This window comes from Physeter macrocephalus, chromosome 6, assembly GCF_002837175.3.
Source record: "Physeter macrocephalus isolate SW-GA chromosome 6, ASM283717v5, whole genome shotgun sequence".
Taxonomy (NCBI): Eukaryota; Metazoa; Chordata; class Mammalia; order Artiodactyla; family Physeteridae; genus Physeter; species Physeter macrocephalus.
In genome coordinates this window covers 15,386,102-15,404,749 of record NC_041219.1, presented here as the reverse complement: position 1 = coordinate 15,404,749, position 18,648 = coordinate 15,386,102, and the positions used below count along the sequence as shown (strand labels likewise).

The window sequence follows — 18,648 nt, the reverse complement described above, 5'->3', positions numbered from 1 at the left end:
TGTTACAGTGGAGGATTACTGGACTGAATGTCAATATTATGACATAGTATGAGTGTGTTTTGTGTTTGGTAATTGCAATCATTGTTGCTCTTGTTGTAGTCATCCATTTACAATGCTTGGCGTCAGTTTATCTCTTGTAAAAATAAAATACAGTGTGTGTGTGTGTGTGTGTGTGTGTGTGTGTGTGTGTGAAAAAAATAAAATTTAAAAATAAATATCATAATTAAAAAGAAAAAAAGAATAGTAGTAATAGCGATGATTGTAGCGAGACTATTATTTGGAAGATGTCACAGGACTTATTAAAATCCTCCAGTGATTCGCCATGGCCTTCAGAAAAAAACACAAACCCAACAACTTTCCTGTCATGGGCCGTTTGTGATCTGGCCTGTAAACATCTCTTCCACACCATCTCTTGGCACAATTCCCCCACACCATACTCTCAAGGTGCGATGACCTGCTTGAAGCCCCTCTGTGTGACAGGTTCCCTCTCGGCTGCAGGCCTTTGCACGTGCACACACTTCCTCCTTCTAGCTATCCACCTCTGACCTTCTGTTACCCAACTGAGACCACACGTCCAAAATAAGTATAAGACCCCTCCTGCTTACCGCTTGTACTTACTCCTACTGTAGTATCACGACAGCCTATGGACTATTCGCTGTTTTAGGGTTGGAGCTGTGACTTGTTCACCATTCTCCCTTCCTCCCCCCTCCCCACCCCCAGTGTCAGGACAGTACCTGGCAGTGTTGACACTTAATGAAAGCTTGTCAAACATATTTAAAGAATAAATATCTGAATTTTTCTAAATTATAACCCCAGGAACTATAATACATTAGGTTTGTCAAGCCTCACTGTGAGTGGATTTATTCAATCCTTTCCTGAGGCAAGTTGCACAGTGAGGGAGCAAAGTGAGAGTTTGAGCCCAGAATGCCTCCTCCAGAGGCTGGGAGAGAACACAGGAATGAGAATAAAAGTGCTTAAAGGATAACTTCATTTGCCTTAAAGTCTCTTCAGCGTCAACTTTAGTCACCGTGAAAATTTAATCAGGATTTAGCAAAAGCTAAATTCTAGGCAAAAACGTGAGGGAAGTTCTTATTATCTTTACTAACTGAAATGGGACAGAGGTGGACCAAATGTAGAAGCCATTCTGAAAATGTGGTGTGTTGATCCAGTGAACAGCTACTTAGTGAGACCAAAGTGACTGCTGGGTTCCCTCGTGGATGGGATAGTACTAACAGCTGTACTAGCAGCTGTTTAGGAGTGCCAAGATTTAAATTACATGATGCTAAGTTTAGTGTCTAAAGTTGTAACGATACCTGTAAACATGGGTAGCGATGGCTTACCTGGAGAAATTAATGCTGGTTCTGTGGGAATCAGAGGTATGCCTACAAAGAAGCAAAGATACTCTTCTTTAATCTGTTTTGCTTAAAGTGAAGCCCACATAGTTCACATAAGGATGTTTAGCTTTAAGGAAAATATTTTGGGATAGAGGATGCAGGAGGAATGTGAGAGCAAAGACTTACATGGTTTAGAAGGTAATTCAGAATCCAAAAACTTTGAAAAGGACTATGAATAAGAATCTCATGAAGGTTTATTGTCTGTCTAAAACTTCTTTTTATAGTCACTTGCCATCATATAAAAAATATTCAAGTATTTTACTTTTCAGAATAAGTGAAGTAAGGTTCACACTTACAGTCTTCTGGGTAAACACATTTGAGAGTGACTTCATCAAGGATCATATTTTTAGGGCAGTAGGGCAAGCATCCTTCAACGCTTTAAATGAAAAAAAAATTAAAGTAAGAAAAAAATTTTCATATAAAAATATATTACATTTAATATAGGAAACTAAGATACAGTTTTCCTAAAATTCTTCTATTCTCCTTGTCAAGCGCTAAGCAGTGCTCTGCTTGCTATTATTCCATCATACCTCATTGTATGAAGTCACAAGCTAGTGGATGATAAAGAAATATTCATGATTGAGGCAGAATCTGAACACAGAATATTCAAAACATACACTTATGTTTGGGACACACTAAGGCCATGTTCTATAATTTTGATTTTACTCTATGTTCATCATACTGTTACTTTCCTATACTCCCCCACATATAAGCAGAGAGACACACTCTTTGAATAACCATAACGATGTTGGTAGAACAAAAACAGAATGTTCAGGGGCTCTCCCTGCTTATTATTAAGCCCTGAAGTCATTGAAAAGTAATTAGAAGTCTCTGGGTGGCAGAGATGGAGGTGGGACATGGTTGCTCTTCTCTGAGAACAGGGAAGGGGGGTGGCAGAGGCTGCAGTTCTCAAGAGCCTCAGGGCCTGTGCCCAAAATAGTGGCCATGCTCTGGGAGGAGGTGGTTGTATATGAGCCTAAGGAGACTGAATTTCAAGCCCCAAAACATCTGGTCTTATGTGTGGCACATGAAATCAGGAGGCCCACATTTCAAGAAGCATGGGCTTGGGAATCGGGGGCCAAAAACAGCCAGGACCATCTTGAACGCTTATCCTCTAAGGGAATGAAGCCAAGATAATAACTGAGATAAAGTCTTCATTCTCGTCCACTTTGGGCTCAGAGTCCAATTTATTCTGATTCAAAAGAAATATATCCTTCATGTACAACCAATTATTAGATTCATACCTACTAGAGAGAATTACTGTACATATAGTTTTAAAAGGCTTGCTTATCTGCCTCTCAAATACACCAGCAGGCTATGATACTATTTTTAATATTTTAAAACATTTCCATTTGCCTTATATAAAGTAAAAAATTTGGACCAAAAATACAGCCTCTTTCCAATTCAGTGTGGAAATGAACTAACTTGACACTAGGGGCACGTGTTGCCACCAGAGGGCACTCGTTCATGGAAGGAAATCCAAAACCAAGAAAAGCTAATTTCTCTTTTAACAGAAGACCCTTTGGCCATCTCTTGGATACTTCCTTCACAATTTTTTTTTTAAAAACATTAACAGCTCAGCTTATAAGACCAATTATTTATTTCATAAAGTGAACTTAAATAATAAAATTTTAACCAGTATATGATATTCCTATCCTACTCTGAACTCTGTCAAGCAAAAAAGAAAAAGTTACTAGATTACTGAAAATACTCGGGCCAGTTGATTATCCTCACATTAAATAAACATCATTTTTTATGCAACTCAGTTATTCTGCAGTTGCTTTATGCAAGTCAAAACCACAGCTATCATTTTAAAATCATCTTCCAAAACCCAGTAACTTGTTCCTTTAAAATGTCATCCATCATGGTTGCACACAGCAGGGTCCTCTTTATTTTGTCATACAACTGGTAGTCTAGTCAACTTCTGACTGATAAATATGCCTCAGATGTAGAACAGTTCTTATAATAGGTATATTATGTAATAGGGATAGCTCTACTTACATATGGGCTCTGTGGTATGCTAGTTGGCATCTTTTCTCATAAAAGTTCTCATTTCCACTAGATATTTTTATTTTCAACACTTGCTATGTGCCAGAACTGAAATCATCTAGAACAAGCAGGGTGGTTCTGCTGGGGACTTGAAGGAGCCATGCAGGGCTATGTTGACACGCCAACTCAGTACTTGAGTCTCCCCTCAGGACTGCAAGTACCAGGAGGAGCCATAATGAGGTGCCTCAGACCAGGGAACCAGAAGAAGTAGAAAGGAAATAGTGGTGAAGACAGAGATGAGAAACAGCTTGGCAGGGGTGAAGTTTCATGCCGAGTCTCTTCTCTGCGTTCTAACTATACCAAAAAAGAAACTTCGGGGAAGCTACAGACCAAACAATGGAAGCACTGAGGATCTGGGTTCAACCACCCTGGAGACTGGGTATGCCACAAGAAATAAACTAGCCAAATGCCACTTCAAAATATAGCTCCATTTCCTCCCCAGTGCCAGGGCTGGCCTTGCCCCTCTCTCTTTCTTCCTTCCTCCCCCAGGTGCTCTCCTTCCTATGGGGCCCCTGTTATTTCCCCTCTTCCCAATGGCTCCCAGAAGAGACAGGAAATAGGTTTGTGAATGTGGGGGGTCCAAGTGAATGGTGAAGACTTCTTTTCAGGAGGAACTGGTTGTTTTTATTTTTAAGAAAATAAACAGAAATATCATTTCCTTCTCTCTGTTCCCATAGCACCTGTTACCCAACAGGATGTAGTTGTTCAAACTCTGGCTCTGCTGCCTGCAAACTGTGTGGTCTGAGGCAAGTTGCTTAACTTCTCTGTGCCTCGGTTTGTTTTCTCTTCTGAAAATGGGAATAATGAGATTACCAATTGTACAGCACTTAGCACAGTGTGGGTCATGCTGTAAATACTTCAATGTGCTAGTTGTTGTGGTGGTTATTCCTCTAGCCCTCTTTCCCCTGTATTATCAATTATCTGCTATTGTTCCTGTCTTCTTCCTAAAGACTGTGAGCTCCTTGAAATAAGGGCTACATCTCATTTACTCATATGCCAGAACCTTTTCTAGTGCCAGTGTTTGTTGTAGAGCAGAAGCTCATAAATGACTAATAGAAAATGATTCTTTTAAAAATATTCCCTCCTACTTGCATTTCTCTGTTCTCCTTTACAACAAAACTCCTTAAAAAAAAAAAAAAAAAAAAAGCTGTTTCATTGCTTATCTCCATTTCGCCTCTTCCTATTCTCCAGATCACCAAATCCAACGAACAATTTTCTGTTTGAAATTTAAAATCCTCAAAACCAAATTCCTGGCTTTTCCTCCAAACTGCTCCTCCTAACATCTTCCTTATCTTAGTAAATGGCAACTCAGCCCTTCCGTTAAATTGAATCATTCGAGTTTGTTGGTATTTGACCAGTTTTGACCACAAAAATGGCTATTTCATATGATTCTGAAACCTACAAAATGCTGAGACCTGAACTGGAGTCCTTAACTCCGCTTTCTCTCATAACTGATGTTGACTCTATCAGCATCCCTTATGGCCCTAAGTTCAAAATATATCCAGAATCTGTTCACTTCCCACAAAACCTCCAGGGCTACCAACCTAGTCAAATCCCCTTCATGTCTGTATCACTGCCCAGTTCTGCCCTTGTTCTTCCCCTCACCAAAAGTCAGTGCAATAGCCAGTGTAAACATTTTAAAAGATCCTGTCACTCCTCTGCCCAAAATATACCAGGACGTTACTCAGAGAAAAAAAGTCCTCACAACAGGCTACAAGGCCCTGTATGATTTGCCCACCACTATGATTCTCTGCTCTCTTCTCCTACCTCTCAATTTTGTTCACTTTGCTCCAATTAACTGGCCTCCTTGCTCATCCTCAAGCACACCAAACACATTCCCATCTCAGGACCTTTACACGTTTCTCAGATTGAAAGGCTCTTTCCCCAGATATCCACATGGCTAGTTCCCTCACTTCCTTCACATCTCTTACTAGATGTCACCTTGTCAGCCTATTCTTCCCTGACCACCCTACACTAATGAACGAACACACACACACACACCTCCCTTATGCTCCCTGTTTCCCTTACCTTCCTTTATTTTTCTCCATAATACATAAGTCCATCTAACAATATATTGCATTATATATTTACATTTTTATTTTTTATTCTCTGCCTCAATGCAACAAAATGTTTAAGCTGCGGAAAGGTAAATACTTTGTTCAATACTGTATCCCTAACAGCTAGAAGAATTGCTAGCATATAGCAGACCCTCAATAACTACTGCTTGAATAAAACAAAATAAATTCGTGAATGAGTATCTAGAACAAATTATTGCTAAGAATTTTTTTAATCTAAAAAAAAAATCACTGACAGCAGAATCTGCTAATGCTAGAATCTGTTCATGAATGGTTAAACATGACTTACGGTGGAAGAAATTTACATGCTAGAGCTGCAGGGTCACTGCACGTTTTAAAACAGGGAGTGGCACAAGGTTCATATCTCCATTCACACATCCTCCTGTAAGGCACTGCTACCTGGATTTCTGGGGAAAAATGAAATTTAGATTGTGTACAAAAATGGACAGCTTGAAAAATAATGATTTAAGATAGTAAACCTTTAGTGTTTGATCTTTCTTTGATTATAATGCTGTTAAAAAGACAGTGCTATGGGGAATAAAAAGCATTGTAATTGCTTGCTGATCAAAGCATTTCATGCTCAGGTTGAATATCAAAATGTTAGTTTATTGGGGCTTCCCTGGTGGCGCAGTGGTTGAGAGTCCACCTGCCGATGCAGGAAACACGGGTTCGTGCCCCGGTCCGGGAGGATCCCACATGCCGCGGAGCGGCTGGGCCCATGAGCCATGGCCACTGAGCCTGCGCGTCTGGAGTCTGTGCTCCTCAACGGAAAAGGCCACAGCGGTGAGAGGTCCGCGTACCACAAAAAAAAGAGAAGAAGTTAGTTTATCTTCCAAACATTTAAAAAAGCAAGACGTGCAGGAGGCCAAGGAAAATTCTAAATCTTCTTCCTTTCTTTATGTTTAGTGGGTGTTCATTGATCTGTGTATCATGATAATAGCATACACTTGTTTGGAATTTTATTTTTTGCAAAATAATTTTTTGTCCATAATTTTATTTTACCCTTGCAACAATCCTGTTGAGTGGGTATTACCTCCATTTTATAAATGAAGAGATTGAGGCTAAGAGGAGCCAAGTGACTTGCCAAATTCAAACAACTGGAAAAATGGCAAAGACCAAAGACATATTTATTGCCTGACATCAGACGTAAGGAAAACACTCCATCTTTGTTCTTCTCACAGAATTTAGCACATTGCCTTGTACACGGTAAGTATTATCTAATGACAAAAATGAATGAATAGGTTTTAATAATACATGCTTGTAGTTAGAAAAACCTTCCTTGACTGAAGATTTTCTCCTGCACACTCTGCTAATACTTTCCCCTTCCCACATCATAGACCAGTCCTTCTGCAGCAGTCCAAAACTATCTCTGAAGGAGAGAGCTCCATAAGGGAGAAAGTTCAGGAAGCAGGTTATGTTTCTTGGACTTCAGATATGGAATTCAATTCCAAGGTATGAGAAGGAAAATAAGGCTTTCTGGAAGGCATCTATGCATCTAAATATTAAAATACTCATTAGACCTGGGTTACTAGGATCATGGGGCATGAGAGAGGGTTGGTTCCAAGACCAGAATAAACTCCTCGTGTATCCTAGGTTTGGGAAGCCCACAAAGATGAGTTTCTGAGATTTTGATGATGCCATTGGCTGCAGTTGTCCAAAGCTCAGGTAAGGCCACTGGGTCTGGTTCTAATGAAGCAGATTTGTGTATTGGAGGGGAAATAAAGGCTTGCAAAATTCAACTTTTACGTAAATTCAAGTAAAAATATCACGCTCACTCTATAGAGTGTTGTATAGCCATGTCAGTGACTCTTTTTCTCATGAGTCCAGGAACCCCATTCAAAAGGCAAAAATTTGAAGCTCAGTTTCAATTTTCTAAAATCCAAAGAGGTTTATAGAAATGTATCCACAACAAAAAAAGGCAAATGATTAGCTCTCTTAGACTGACTTAGAAGAGTCTGTTAGAATGAAAAAAATTTGTTTGGGAGACCCAAGGCAGATATCGAGCTCTTAGGTTTTGAAAATAAAGCATGACTTTTAAACACTGGATAAGGCAGTGAGGATTCCTCTCTGAAATTTAGAAAATTCAATAGCTATAGAACAGCAAGGATCTCTAGAAATAAGACCAGAATTCTGCTGAACCAGAAAAATCTTCTAGAGGTCAGTGGAACCAGACTCCATAGTATTCAAAGAACAGAGATAAACACATTGTCTTTATCATTAAGAATCAAACTATATGAGAAGTTGCCTTCTAATGAAGGAAAAGGTAGATACAAAACTAGACAACAAGGAGACATGGGTAAGTTCTATTTCCAAAGCCCAGACAGCACTGAAAGTAATCATTGAGGCAATCATAAAAATAACATCATTTAAGGCTATTCTAAACAATTTACCACATTAACTTATGTAATACTATAACCCTATGACGTAGGTATTATTATTTCTCCCATTTTACAGATGCGTAAACTGAGAGGCAGAGAGGTTAAGAAACTTACTAAGGTCATAAAAGGTCATGCAACTAATTATACACATTAAAATGATTTTTAAATTAAAACCTAATAAATATTCTGTCATTATTTAAGTTATCTACTTAATCTGTATTTGAAGATCTCAGGAAACATACCTTCTATGCTGAAGCTACTTAAATGTTTAAATTCTTCAGAATCATCAAATTTTGATGCTTTGGCACTAGAATCTGTCAATATGATGAAAAAGCCTTTCTTGCTGTATAACTCAAAAGCACTGTAACCAGGAATCCAGAGGCTCTGATGGTGAAAAAATGTGGCTCTCCGATGAAAGGCTGAATTCACCTCCCACAGTTTCAGAATAAGAGTGTCATCATCATGGACATAGAGAAAGTAGTTTGGCCTTTCAGCAGATTCCAAGGAAACAAGTGCCAATGCTGTAAAACAGAGCAGTGTTTGACAACTCCCTGGGTTCTCTGGAGAAGGTAGATCATCAGCACCGGCATTATAAAATTCATTTATAAAGCTGACAAAAACAGAACTGCACAATTGTCATACATAGGAAATGCCAATCTCAAAGATTTCAGAAATGAATTATAAGATCTCTAAAGGAAAAAATAGTATTTTAGTGCAATGCATAAAGTGACAGCTCCAAAAATAATCAGTCTTTGATAAGTTCCATTTTTAAAATAATTGATCATGTCTTTGGGGGAAAAAAGAAGTATCACCTTAGGACCCCAGAAGGTACAATTCCATACAAATAGTTGAACAGTTAATTGGACACACATTTGTACTTGCAAGCTTTAACATTTTCAAATGTAGAAAATCTACAAATGGCTAAATTGGATGACAGAAAAGAAAAAGAGAATAGAGAAACAGATCAATTTAAACATGGTGCTGCATTTCAATATCACTGGATTCTTAATGAGCAAATGTTCTTGCAAGTGATTTTACTGCGTTAAGAAAAGACTATTTGCTCAACATTATTGTCTATTTCCCAAGAGATGATGAGAAAGCTAATGAACAACTACAAAGCATTTGAGAAGTGCCATGCTTTTTTGTTATGTGCTTTAAAAGTTTCCCTTATATTTATAAAACCCGCGGCATATAAGTTTCTTCATTGAGATTTTAGATTTAATTTCTTAAACCTTAATTTCTTTAGGTCTTAATTCCTTAATTTAAATGTACTAGGATTTTTCTATTAAAAAAATTAATTTTTGTAAATCATACAATGAAGAGCTCTCTCAAATCCAATAAACTATTCCAAAGGCATTTATTGTGTCCTAAAACTTACAAAGCCCTCTGCTGAGCACTGGAAGATGCAAAGAAAAATAAAAGATATTTTTATAAGAGAAAAAATATGTAACTAATACATAAATTAGAACTTTAGACTGTGATAGGTGTTTTCACAGATTAAAAAGAATTAAAGGAGCTCTTTTTACAAGAATGGAGCAATTTATTTTAACTGGAAAATCAGGAGATTTCTCTGAATAAGTGAAACTTAAGTCGGATTCATTCATTCAATAAATATTTCCTAAGTTTATAGAACACACCATGCATGGGTCTAAGCAGGGTAAGAATAGTAACAATGTAGCCTGAACATCATGGATCAGAAGGGGACACTAACCACCAGGCAGAACAGGTGCCAAGTGGATACGACCAGTATAGATCTACAGGGGCAAACCAGTAAATGTGGTGCCAGGTACCACGACAGACAACGCCACTTAAGAAAAACAGACCGTCTCAATGACTATCTAGACTTTGATTTATGGTCTTAATTTAACTTCCTTGATATTAAATCACAACTTTTTTCTTTTACTTTAATCTGGCATTAAAATCTTTCACATGTTAATTATCAGCACACTATTTTTCAAAAATTTCAAATTAAGTTCTGTGATTAATGCTATGAAAACTGAAGCTGTGCTTTATTTGGGACTAAAAACTCAACCAAACAATTGCAATTCTAATTGCATCTATATATGCCAATAGATAAACAAAGAAATGATTTTATATACAAAAGAGAGAGCTAGTTCATATACCAGTGTCTTATTTTATTTCAAATCCTTTAGAGCACCTAGAAAAATGTCATAAACATATTAGATTCCCCAATTAATATTTACTACATGAATAAATGAAAAAAGGTCAATGGAAAACTAAATTCTTACTTTCAGTTGGAAATTATACTTACATGATGCCTTCTCTTTGAAAAGGCCTGGAGTGATCATAAAATTAAAAAATAAATTGCCATGAATACCACTTCTTGGCAGAGAAAAAATGCTTCTACTGGTCATATTGGCCCCCAGAATAAGGCCAGTCTGCCCATAACTTGCCAGCATATATGGTCCTTCTCCAAGCCCTAGTTAAATGCAAATGAGAGAATTATAAGTTGGCATAGGATTTTTACATTTCAAGCTGTCATTTCAATGGAATAAATTCTAATACCAAAAAATAGTCCGAAAATTATTGAGCATTTAAACAGTCATCAGGAACAAAATAACAACTCTTTTCAAAAAGAATATATTATATTGATTTGGAATATATACATATATAGAATATGCAGTTTAGAATATATATATACATGACTGCGTATGTGTATATGTATATGTACGTGTATACCTAGTGGTGATGGATAAAAGGTTGACTTAAGCTTTCTAGTCCTCAAATTTTCTCACCTATTTGAAGATGTTTGTCTAGGTAACCTTTCACTCTAATATTCCAAGACTCTAATCTACTCTCAATAAACTCAAGCTTAGTTCTATCAATGGTAAGATATTTTGATAGTCTTCTAAAAATCATCTCTCCTTAATAAGTTGCATTACATTAACACAGAATTCACAGACATGATATACAATATTTTACTATTTTGGGGATTACTGAATTTCATCAGTGAGGTATGTCTATAAAGAAGAAAATAAGACGATGCTGAACAGAGAAGTCAAATGTCATTTTACTTACGCTATTGTCATTTTACTTACGCTATCATTTCCATACACTTCAATGGTTTCATATAAAGTGAAAAATATATACTATAGTAAAAAAACTACTTAGTGTAGAACCAAACCTGAAACTCAGTCCAAGTAGTATTCCTACAAACTTCATCTTATAAAGAAAACTATATAAATTAATTTTAAAATTCACTGATATTAAAAATAAATTGATGCGTTAAGTTTTATGATAATAACGTCAGTTTACCTTCAACCCAATCTCTATGACGTTTAATGTTTTAAAATAAGTGAGGTACTATAAAACTTTGAGGTTTCTTCTGAATTATCTAAATTACATAATTATTAGCTGTGTACTTTTACAGGTATATGTAGATATTTACATTGTAGGTTATGTAAAATGCTAATATAGGTGCAATAGGTGGTTTCAGAAAAGAACAATCTGGTTGCTCTCAGTGAATTTCACTTTTCCTCTTTTCTCCAATTTTTATCTCAAGGACAGTTTTCCTTTCCCAGCCTACTCTTAAGATGGATGGAAAAAAATTCAAAGAAACCCACAACCTGGGTTTTTTCCTTTTCAGGATGAAGACCAAACCTAAGAGAAGGGGAGAAGATAATTGGATTAGAGGGTTACAAAGTCTCCCAAACAGGAAGGAGAGCAAGAACCAAAATTTCCATCATGAGGAACAGGAGAAGGTAGGGATTATAGGACGAATTATCTTCAAGTGCTGTCCCATCCACGGACTCATCAGCTGAGACACTTTACCACTGAGCAGCTAGGGACACTTCTAAGCCATGGGGAAGGAGCTTTAGGAGGGACTCAGACACCTTGAGTGCACATGGAGCTTTGAAAACCTCTGCCCCCCACACCAAGATGGAACTGAGCAGATGCAGTGAAGAATTTCGCTATGAGCCTGGCAGCAATGGACTCCCCACCACTGTTACAAATATATACCCTGCACAGTTTCTCTATGAGCCAAAGTCTACAATGTCCAAGAAAACTATATCATTAGTCTCCACCACTTACTAGCTCATTTTCTAGGGAAGACAAGAGCAACATAAACTTCCAAGATGAAAATATACACCAATTTAGATTTGTGTGAATATGTAAATAATGTACAAATAGGTATATAAACATGTAAATCATGAGATTCAATTCAAAACGAAGACGACATATACAATTACAGCTTGTGGGCTTCAAGCACCCTCACAGATGTCCAGGAGAAGAACAGGAGAAAGGAGATAGACCACTAAACAAAATATTCTCTCCCCTACTGCACAAGTACCTTTCTACAGCAACCTGAAGAGACAACTGTCATCTGAGAAATCCATTTGTATAAAAATCGAAAGCTCCTGAATTGATCCCCAGTCGATGGATATCTTGTGTCTGAATTGTTTTCCTGCATTTTCACTAGCAATTGAGGAACAAAAGTCACTGACTTTATCATTAATTTTCTGCAGGGAGAATTATAATTTCACTGTCTACTAAAAGCAATCATTTCCTGTAGTTATTATTTAAGCACAGTATTAAGAATATCTGATCTAATAAAATCACCCTGAACTTAAAACTTGCACAATTTTTAGCAGGATCTTGAAGTCTTACTCCCTACAGCAATAGAACCTTTATATTTTTAGCAAATGCCATGAAAATGAAGATACTAGAGACAGTCATTGTGTGAAGGATTATTGAACTTATCTCAGTAGTAATCTCTGAATTTTCCTACTTTAAAAATTTTTTTCCTCCTACAGAATCACAATCATTTATCTCTGCATTTGCTTTGAATAATTTAAGTATTTTAATAACATAGTGTCCAGAGAAAAATGCCAGCTGTGAATGTCCAAAGAAGACTAGGTAAGTTTACAATAGTTGTGAAATTATTTGAGATGAAACAAATTAAGAATACTCATTTAAAACTTTTTTCTTTGTATTACTATGAAAAACTTCCACAATTCTTTATTCCCCTTCAATTAGCTACCTTGATCACGTTACTTTCACAACTCTTCCTCTCCTTGGCAGGTTGACTCTGTTCCCTATTACTTTGATCACGGGAAACAGAATCTCTGTCTCTCGTGGGTCTCATGAAGGCCGAACGCCCCATGTTGACCCTCTGAATACTACCAATACAGTATTACAAATGAAACTAGAAGAACTGGTTTGAAGAATCTTGTAACACATTAGGGAAACAAACCATAAGTAGAAGTGCAGCAGACTTATTGACAAAAAGCAAAATGTACCAAGCAGCAAGAGGTCGAAATTCAATATTCATAGAAAATTCTGTTTCCAAGGGCCTGCAGAAGGAACGCCAGAAAGTACAAAGGCACAGATGGAGATTTTCACAGCAGAACTGTGTGAGGAAGGAATTCTTAAGCGAGGAAGTTATTGGAGCGTTTTCTCAACTTGCTGTCTGTGTGCGTTGTGTAGAGCATATGATAACGATGTACGGTGATCATTCCTAGTCTAGGATGTGCTAACCATAACTAGGCAGTGTAGCATGGAGATCAAGCTCGTGGGTTCTGAACATAGATTGTTTATAAATCCATTTACCACATTTTGGCTAAACGACTTTGACCAAGTTATTTAATTCACCTATGCCTCAATTTCCTCCTTTGTAAGTGTTAATAATGATAATAATAATGTTATGTCTTTCAGGCATATTTTGAAGCTTAAATTATAAGATATAGGTATAGTTAACAAAAGCCATTTTTATTATTAGGTACTTAATATTAGGCAATCAGTCTCATCTTAAGCATGGAATCCAAAGGATTGATGTGGAGTGAGTGTGGAGTGGGAAATATGTTTGGTTTAGATTTCCTTTAACAAACACAGAATTTTTTTAATGTGGGATATTTTTCCTCTTCAGACTTCCAAAGATATAACAGAAACAACCAAAGACTAAAATGTCCATTTTCTTTTTAATTCATCATCTCTATTTTACTAAAATTTTCTGGCTTTCTTTGTACTTTTACAGATGACAGATTTCTTCCTGGCTCAATAAGTCATGGAAAATACTTTGCATTGGTTGTTTGGTTTTTTTCTTTAATGGATCAGCTTTCCTATAACTATTACTCTAACCTACTCATCATGGGTTTTTGTCCAGTTACTGTCAAAATGGACACTTCCCTGGATCATCTTATTTGTCTGAATTAGGTTTAAGTGGCTATGCCTTCCTCATTAAATAGGTTTGACAAAAAGCAGGTGTCAATTCTGCTAATGTCTGGCATTTTCAATGAGGATATAATTCTCTGTCTCTTACATCTATGCCTTAGTTTTAGGCAGCACCTCCTCTTAGACTTCCCATTGCAAATCTGAATGCTTGGGAGACTAGGAGATTTTAATTATTACTAAATCAATAAGTTCTCATTCTGATAAGATATAAATAATTATTTTGCCTAAAATGATGGCTAAATAAATTCCTATATTATAGTTTGTTTCTTTGATTTCCACAACATAATAAAAGTTTGAATAATGTCCATATTTATTCATAATGGTAAAAGGTATGCATTTGGTATATATCTTTCATCCTTTTTACCTAAAAAATTAGCTAGCTTTACTCATTCGTTCATTCATGTTATTCAAAAACTACTGAGAGCCTCCTAGGTCCTGAGAACTTAGTTACAACACTTTTATTTTACAGGGAATAAATTTTAACACAAATACTTAGAAATTTAGATACGTTTTAGAAGGCAATGGCTTTCATCGAGTCATACAGTTGGCACTTGAGCAACATGGGTTTGAACTGTGCAAGTCCACTTATACGCAGATTTGTTTCAAGAGTAAATACTACAGTACTACACAATCCATGGTTGGTTGAATCTGAAGATGCAGAATTGCAGATACACAGGGTGACTATAAACCATACATGGATTTTCTTTTTTTTTTTTTTAGTTATCATAACAGCACCATTTAATAAGGGTTTATTTTGTTCCAGCAGTATAGGTGACATAGTGTCTCATTTAAGCTCACAACAAACATAGAAATAAATAAACAAAAAAATTAAACTTAAATGACTTAACCAGGTTCACAATGTTTATACGTGACAGAGACTGGACTCTAATCCAGATCTGACTTCAGCTGCAGTTAATGACAACCACACTATAGCTTTTGGTTCCTAGCAAAGGTAGTGCGTTATTAGAAGACCACTAAATCTCCATTCAGAAAGTCCTGGAAACTGTCCTGTGACTCAGCCCAGGGGACTCAGCTCTACCTCAGTTTCCTTCTTACGTCTCTAATTCTTCCTGGCCCACTTGCCATTCCCTAAATGTATACGTTCCGAACTTCCTACCTTCAGACTGTATCCTCTTCTCCTGAAAATCATCTTTTCCTCTCTACACAGCCATACATGGATTTTCAATTGCGCAGAGGGTTGGCGCCTCTAGCCCCCTCCTTGTTCAAGGGTTAACTGTATGCCAAATTATGAACTCTTCATACTTTGTTCCCAGAAAACTTGTTCAAGAACTTTGAATCTGAAGATATATTTAATAGAATACTACAGTGATATTCTTTAAATGTCACATACCTTCATTGTAATATTCACAATCGAGTGCTAAAAGGAAAAAAGAAGAAATGTTAAACTAAATAAGGATCTCACCATTTATCTGAATATATGCAAGATATGGTTTATCAATGACAAAGTGAAAGACCTCAGAATGACATCATCATTTGGGAGTTTTCTCTGAGCAAAGAGGATTCTTTAAGAGTGCTCTGAAATAATTCATTAAATTTCCTAAGATTATTTTATAGGTAGGCAAATATATCTGCCAATTTATAAATATCCACTGAAAGTGTTAAAATCATAAGCTGTTCATCAGATGACTCACTATCTACACAAGTAAATGAAAAGTTTAGAGTAAAATCTGAACGCAAATTCAAAATGATGTTTTTAAAACTACGTCTCTTATCATTAGAACAGTGGAATTTCATAGCCATAAGAGAAATAGTCATAATCAGTATCTCTGAAGATGGTACGTAAATAATTTGTAGTTCAAATGTTACAGTCATAACAGTCTAACACAGAACAGAAAAATTTACTTCAAAGTTTCTTTTATAAATCCTTTAGCTATACTACAATTTATCTGCATTGTCAAAAGAATATAAAATTTACTCATCTTAAAGAAATTCTATTTCCATGAGTCCATGGTATCGCTTCTAAGATAAGACAATAGGAATCTCTTCATAAAGTTCCCACCTAATGATGATGCCCCGGGAGGATACTCACAACAAATAGTAGATGATCTCCAGTGAACAGAAACCCCTTCCTGACAACACTTGTATGCATACGCTGCTACACTTGTGCATAAACATTCACAATCCCCACCAAGGTTACAGTTACACGTGTCTTCATGACAATTTTTGGCAAAAGAAGTAACATCAATCTGAAAATGAAGTGAAAGATAAATTAATTTCAAAAAGTACTAACTACAACTGATTAAAATTCAACCTTCTAAAAGAAAACTGGTAGATTTTCAAAATTTGCTATTATCAGCTTAACACTGCCACCTAGAGAGTTCTCAATATCTCAAACTTCTATTCATCCAAAGGAATTTATTAGGCAAATGTAAGATCAAAGAACTAGCAACACAGGTAACGGGACTAACAAATATAACTTCAACATCTGCAATACAACAGATTAATACCTGTAGAAGCTCATTGTTTCTTTATTGGCATATTCGCATGGCATTAAAAGAATGTTCTACTTACAAACGTACTTTTGCTTAGTTTTTAATAATATCTTAAACTATTTTTAAAACTTCTATTGGAACCTAAAATTATTATGTTGGAAAGACATTTAAAAAGTTATATTTCTAAATAAATTACATTCAGTCTTGGGATGTGCGTCTAAAACCATTTTAAACGTGTCACTAATAATACTTTTAAACTATACTTTGGGTTAAGGAGAAGAATGCCCATTTGGTAGTGTCCTCTGAAGAAAAATAAGCATTTATGGCTTTGATCAGTCATTTATGGCTTTGATGATGGACATAAAAATGTTTCATAAACTGAAACAGATCATTAACAAGCATTATATATGCTGCTAAATAAGATGGAGTCAGGAAGAATGTAAATCAACTAAATGTGTCAGTGCCACAGAAAAACAAACTACCAAATTTGTCTTCCTAACGAGGGTTAGGTAGTATACCTGAAAAGCCAATGGGTAGCTAAATTATTTGTCCTGTTCATCTCAATATTATAGATACAGCAGTACTTGTTTAAATTGGAAAGTTTAGTAAAGCATTCATTTACCACATTGTGACAAGGAGCAAAAACATCACTGTACAAAATGGAGCATTCTTTCTTGGCATAAGGAAATTTGTTCTGATGTGCCTCACAGGGTTTAAATGATTCAATTGGGGTTTCACACTGTGGAAAAAGAGAAAAGAATGTTTTTAAGGGGTGATTTCTGAAGCTGAAACCAGAGTAACCTAATCTAACTTCATCCACCACAGTCATATCTAGTATATTCTCATTCTTTTAGATAGACTTTACCTAAAGCACCTGTGCTCAGCCAACTCTGTTAATAGTATATATTATTTTTGAAAGCAACTAAATTTACTATTAAAATCATGAAAATATTAGAGTGAGGGTAAATCATTTTTAAACTGTCAAGTGCAGCATTACATGACTAAAAAAATTGCCTAAGCAAATTATTCTCTTTCCTTTAATTTTCACGTCCTTCATTTCTGTCACAAGCCATCCTCTGAGGAGTTGCATACACTCAAGTGTCTACAGGCTCACCTCCCATATACTAAACAATTCGGTCTCTGCCTCTTCTAATCAACCTCCCTGAAACCGGCCTGGAGAAGGCCATCATTGATCTCATTACTAAAAATAAAGGCAACTTTTCAGTCTTCATCCCACTTGCCCTTTTGCTGTCTTTGATTCTGTTTCATACTTTACCCTTCTTACATGCCTCTCATGTGTTTCCGGCGGCACCATTTTCTGCTGGGCTTCCTCCTAGATCATTTGCTGCTACTCCTCATCCTCCTTCCACCTCCCTTCTCTGCAAGACTTGATCTTCAAATCTCTATTTTTTTCATTCTATACACTTCTCATGCCTTCAGCAACCTGAATATAATAGTAACTACCAAATCCATATTTCCAGCCCATAACTCTTTTCTGAGATCTCAAAAATTGGGACATTTCCACATAAATATCTCTGTCACTTCTCTCTCAACACATTCTAAAATGTACTTATCTTACACCAGTGTCCTGTCCCCACTGTCCCCTACCACCCACTTTCCTCTGTGTCCTGTCTCCTGGAAGAGCACCAGTGTCTATGCAGTAAGCCAGGAAGATCGGAGACATTCTTGAATTCTCCAAATTCATCTTTCCTTATGCAGTCCTTTCAACAGATGCTGATGTTTCAGATGTCTCTCAGATTTAGATAGTTTTCTAAATCTTCACTGATTTAACATTTCTTAGCTGGATTATAAGAGCCTAACTAATTTAGGGTCTTCGAGTCCAGATCCTAGCACACATATCTTGCAGCTTTATGTTTTGCATTCCAGCCATTCCCTACTTCAAACCTTCCACCACAGCCATATTGAACTTCTTAAAATCCCTGTTAGGCACCATACTCACTCCAGTCTTCCTGACACGTTCTAAAGAAATGCTCTCTCCTTTGCTGCTGCACTCTTTCCCATCATCTTCACTTGTATAGCTCTTATGAGTCTTGTAGGGGTCAGCTCAATGGCACCTTCCTGGGGAACCTTCCTTTGACCATCACAA

General features: G+C 36.5%; 1 protein-coding gene across 2 annotated transcripts in view; it reads right to left on the bottom strand.

Moving 5' to 3' along the window:
* The window catches only part of OTOGL (otogelin like), a 151,909-nt gene that overhangs the window by 49,540 nt on the left and 83,721 nt on the right, over positions 1-18,648 (bottom strand). For both annotated transcript variants that reach the window (XM_024123011.2, XM_028490315.2), the window contains 8 exons: positions 17,164-17,280; positions 16,139-16,295; positions 15,440-15,466; positions 10,169-10,336; positions 8,139-8,417; positions 5,808-5,925; positions 1,691-1,770; positions 1,314-1,382 (listed from right to left, as the gene is read on the bottom strand). In XM_024123011.2, the coding sequence (XP_023978779.2) occupies positions 1,314-1,382; positions 1,691-1,770; positions 5,808-5,925; positions 8,139-8,417; positions 10,169-10,336; positions 15,440-15,466; positions 16,139-16,295; positions 17,164-17,280 (1,015 nt within the window). The remainder of the gene's footprint in view (positions 1-1,313; positions 1,383-1,690; positions 1,771-5,807; positions 5,926-8,138; positions 8,418-10,168; positions 10,337-15,439; positions 15,467-16,138; positions 16,296-17,163; positions 17,281-18,648) is intronic.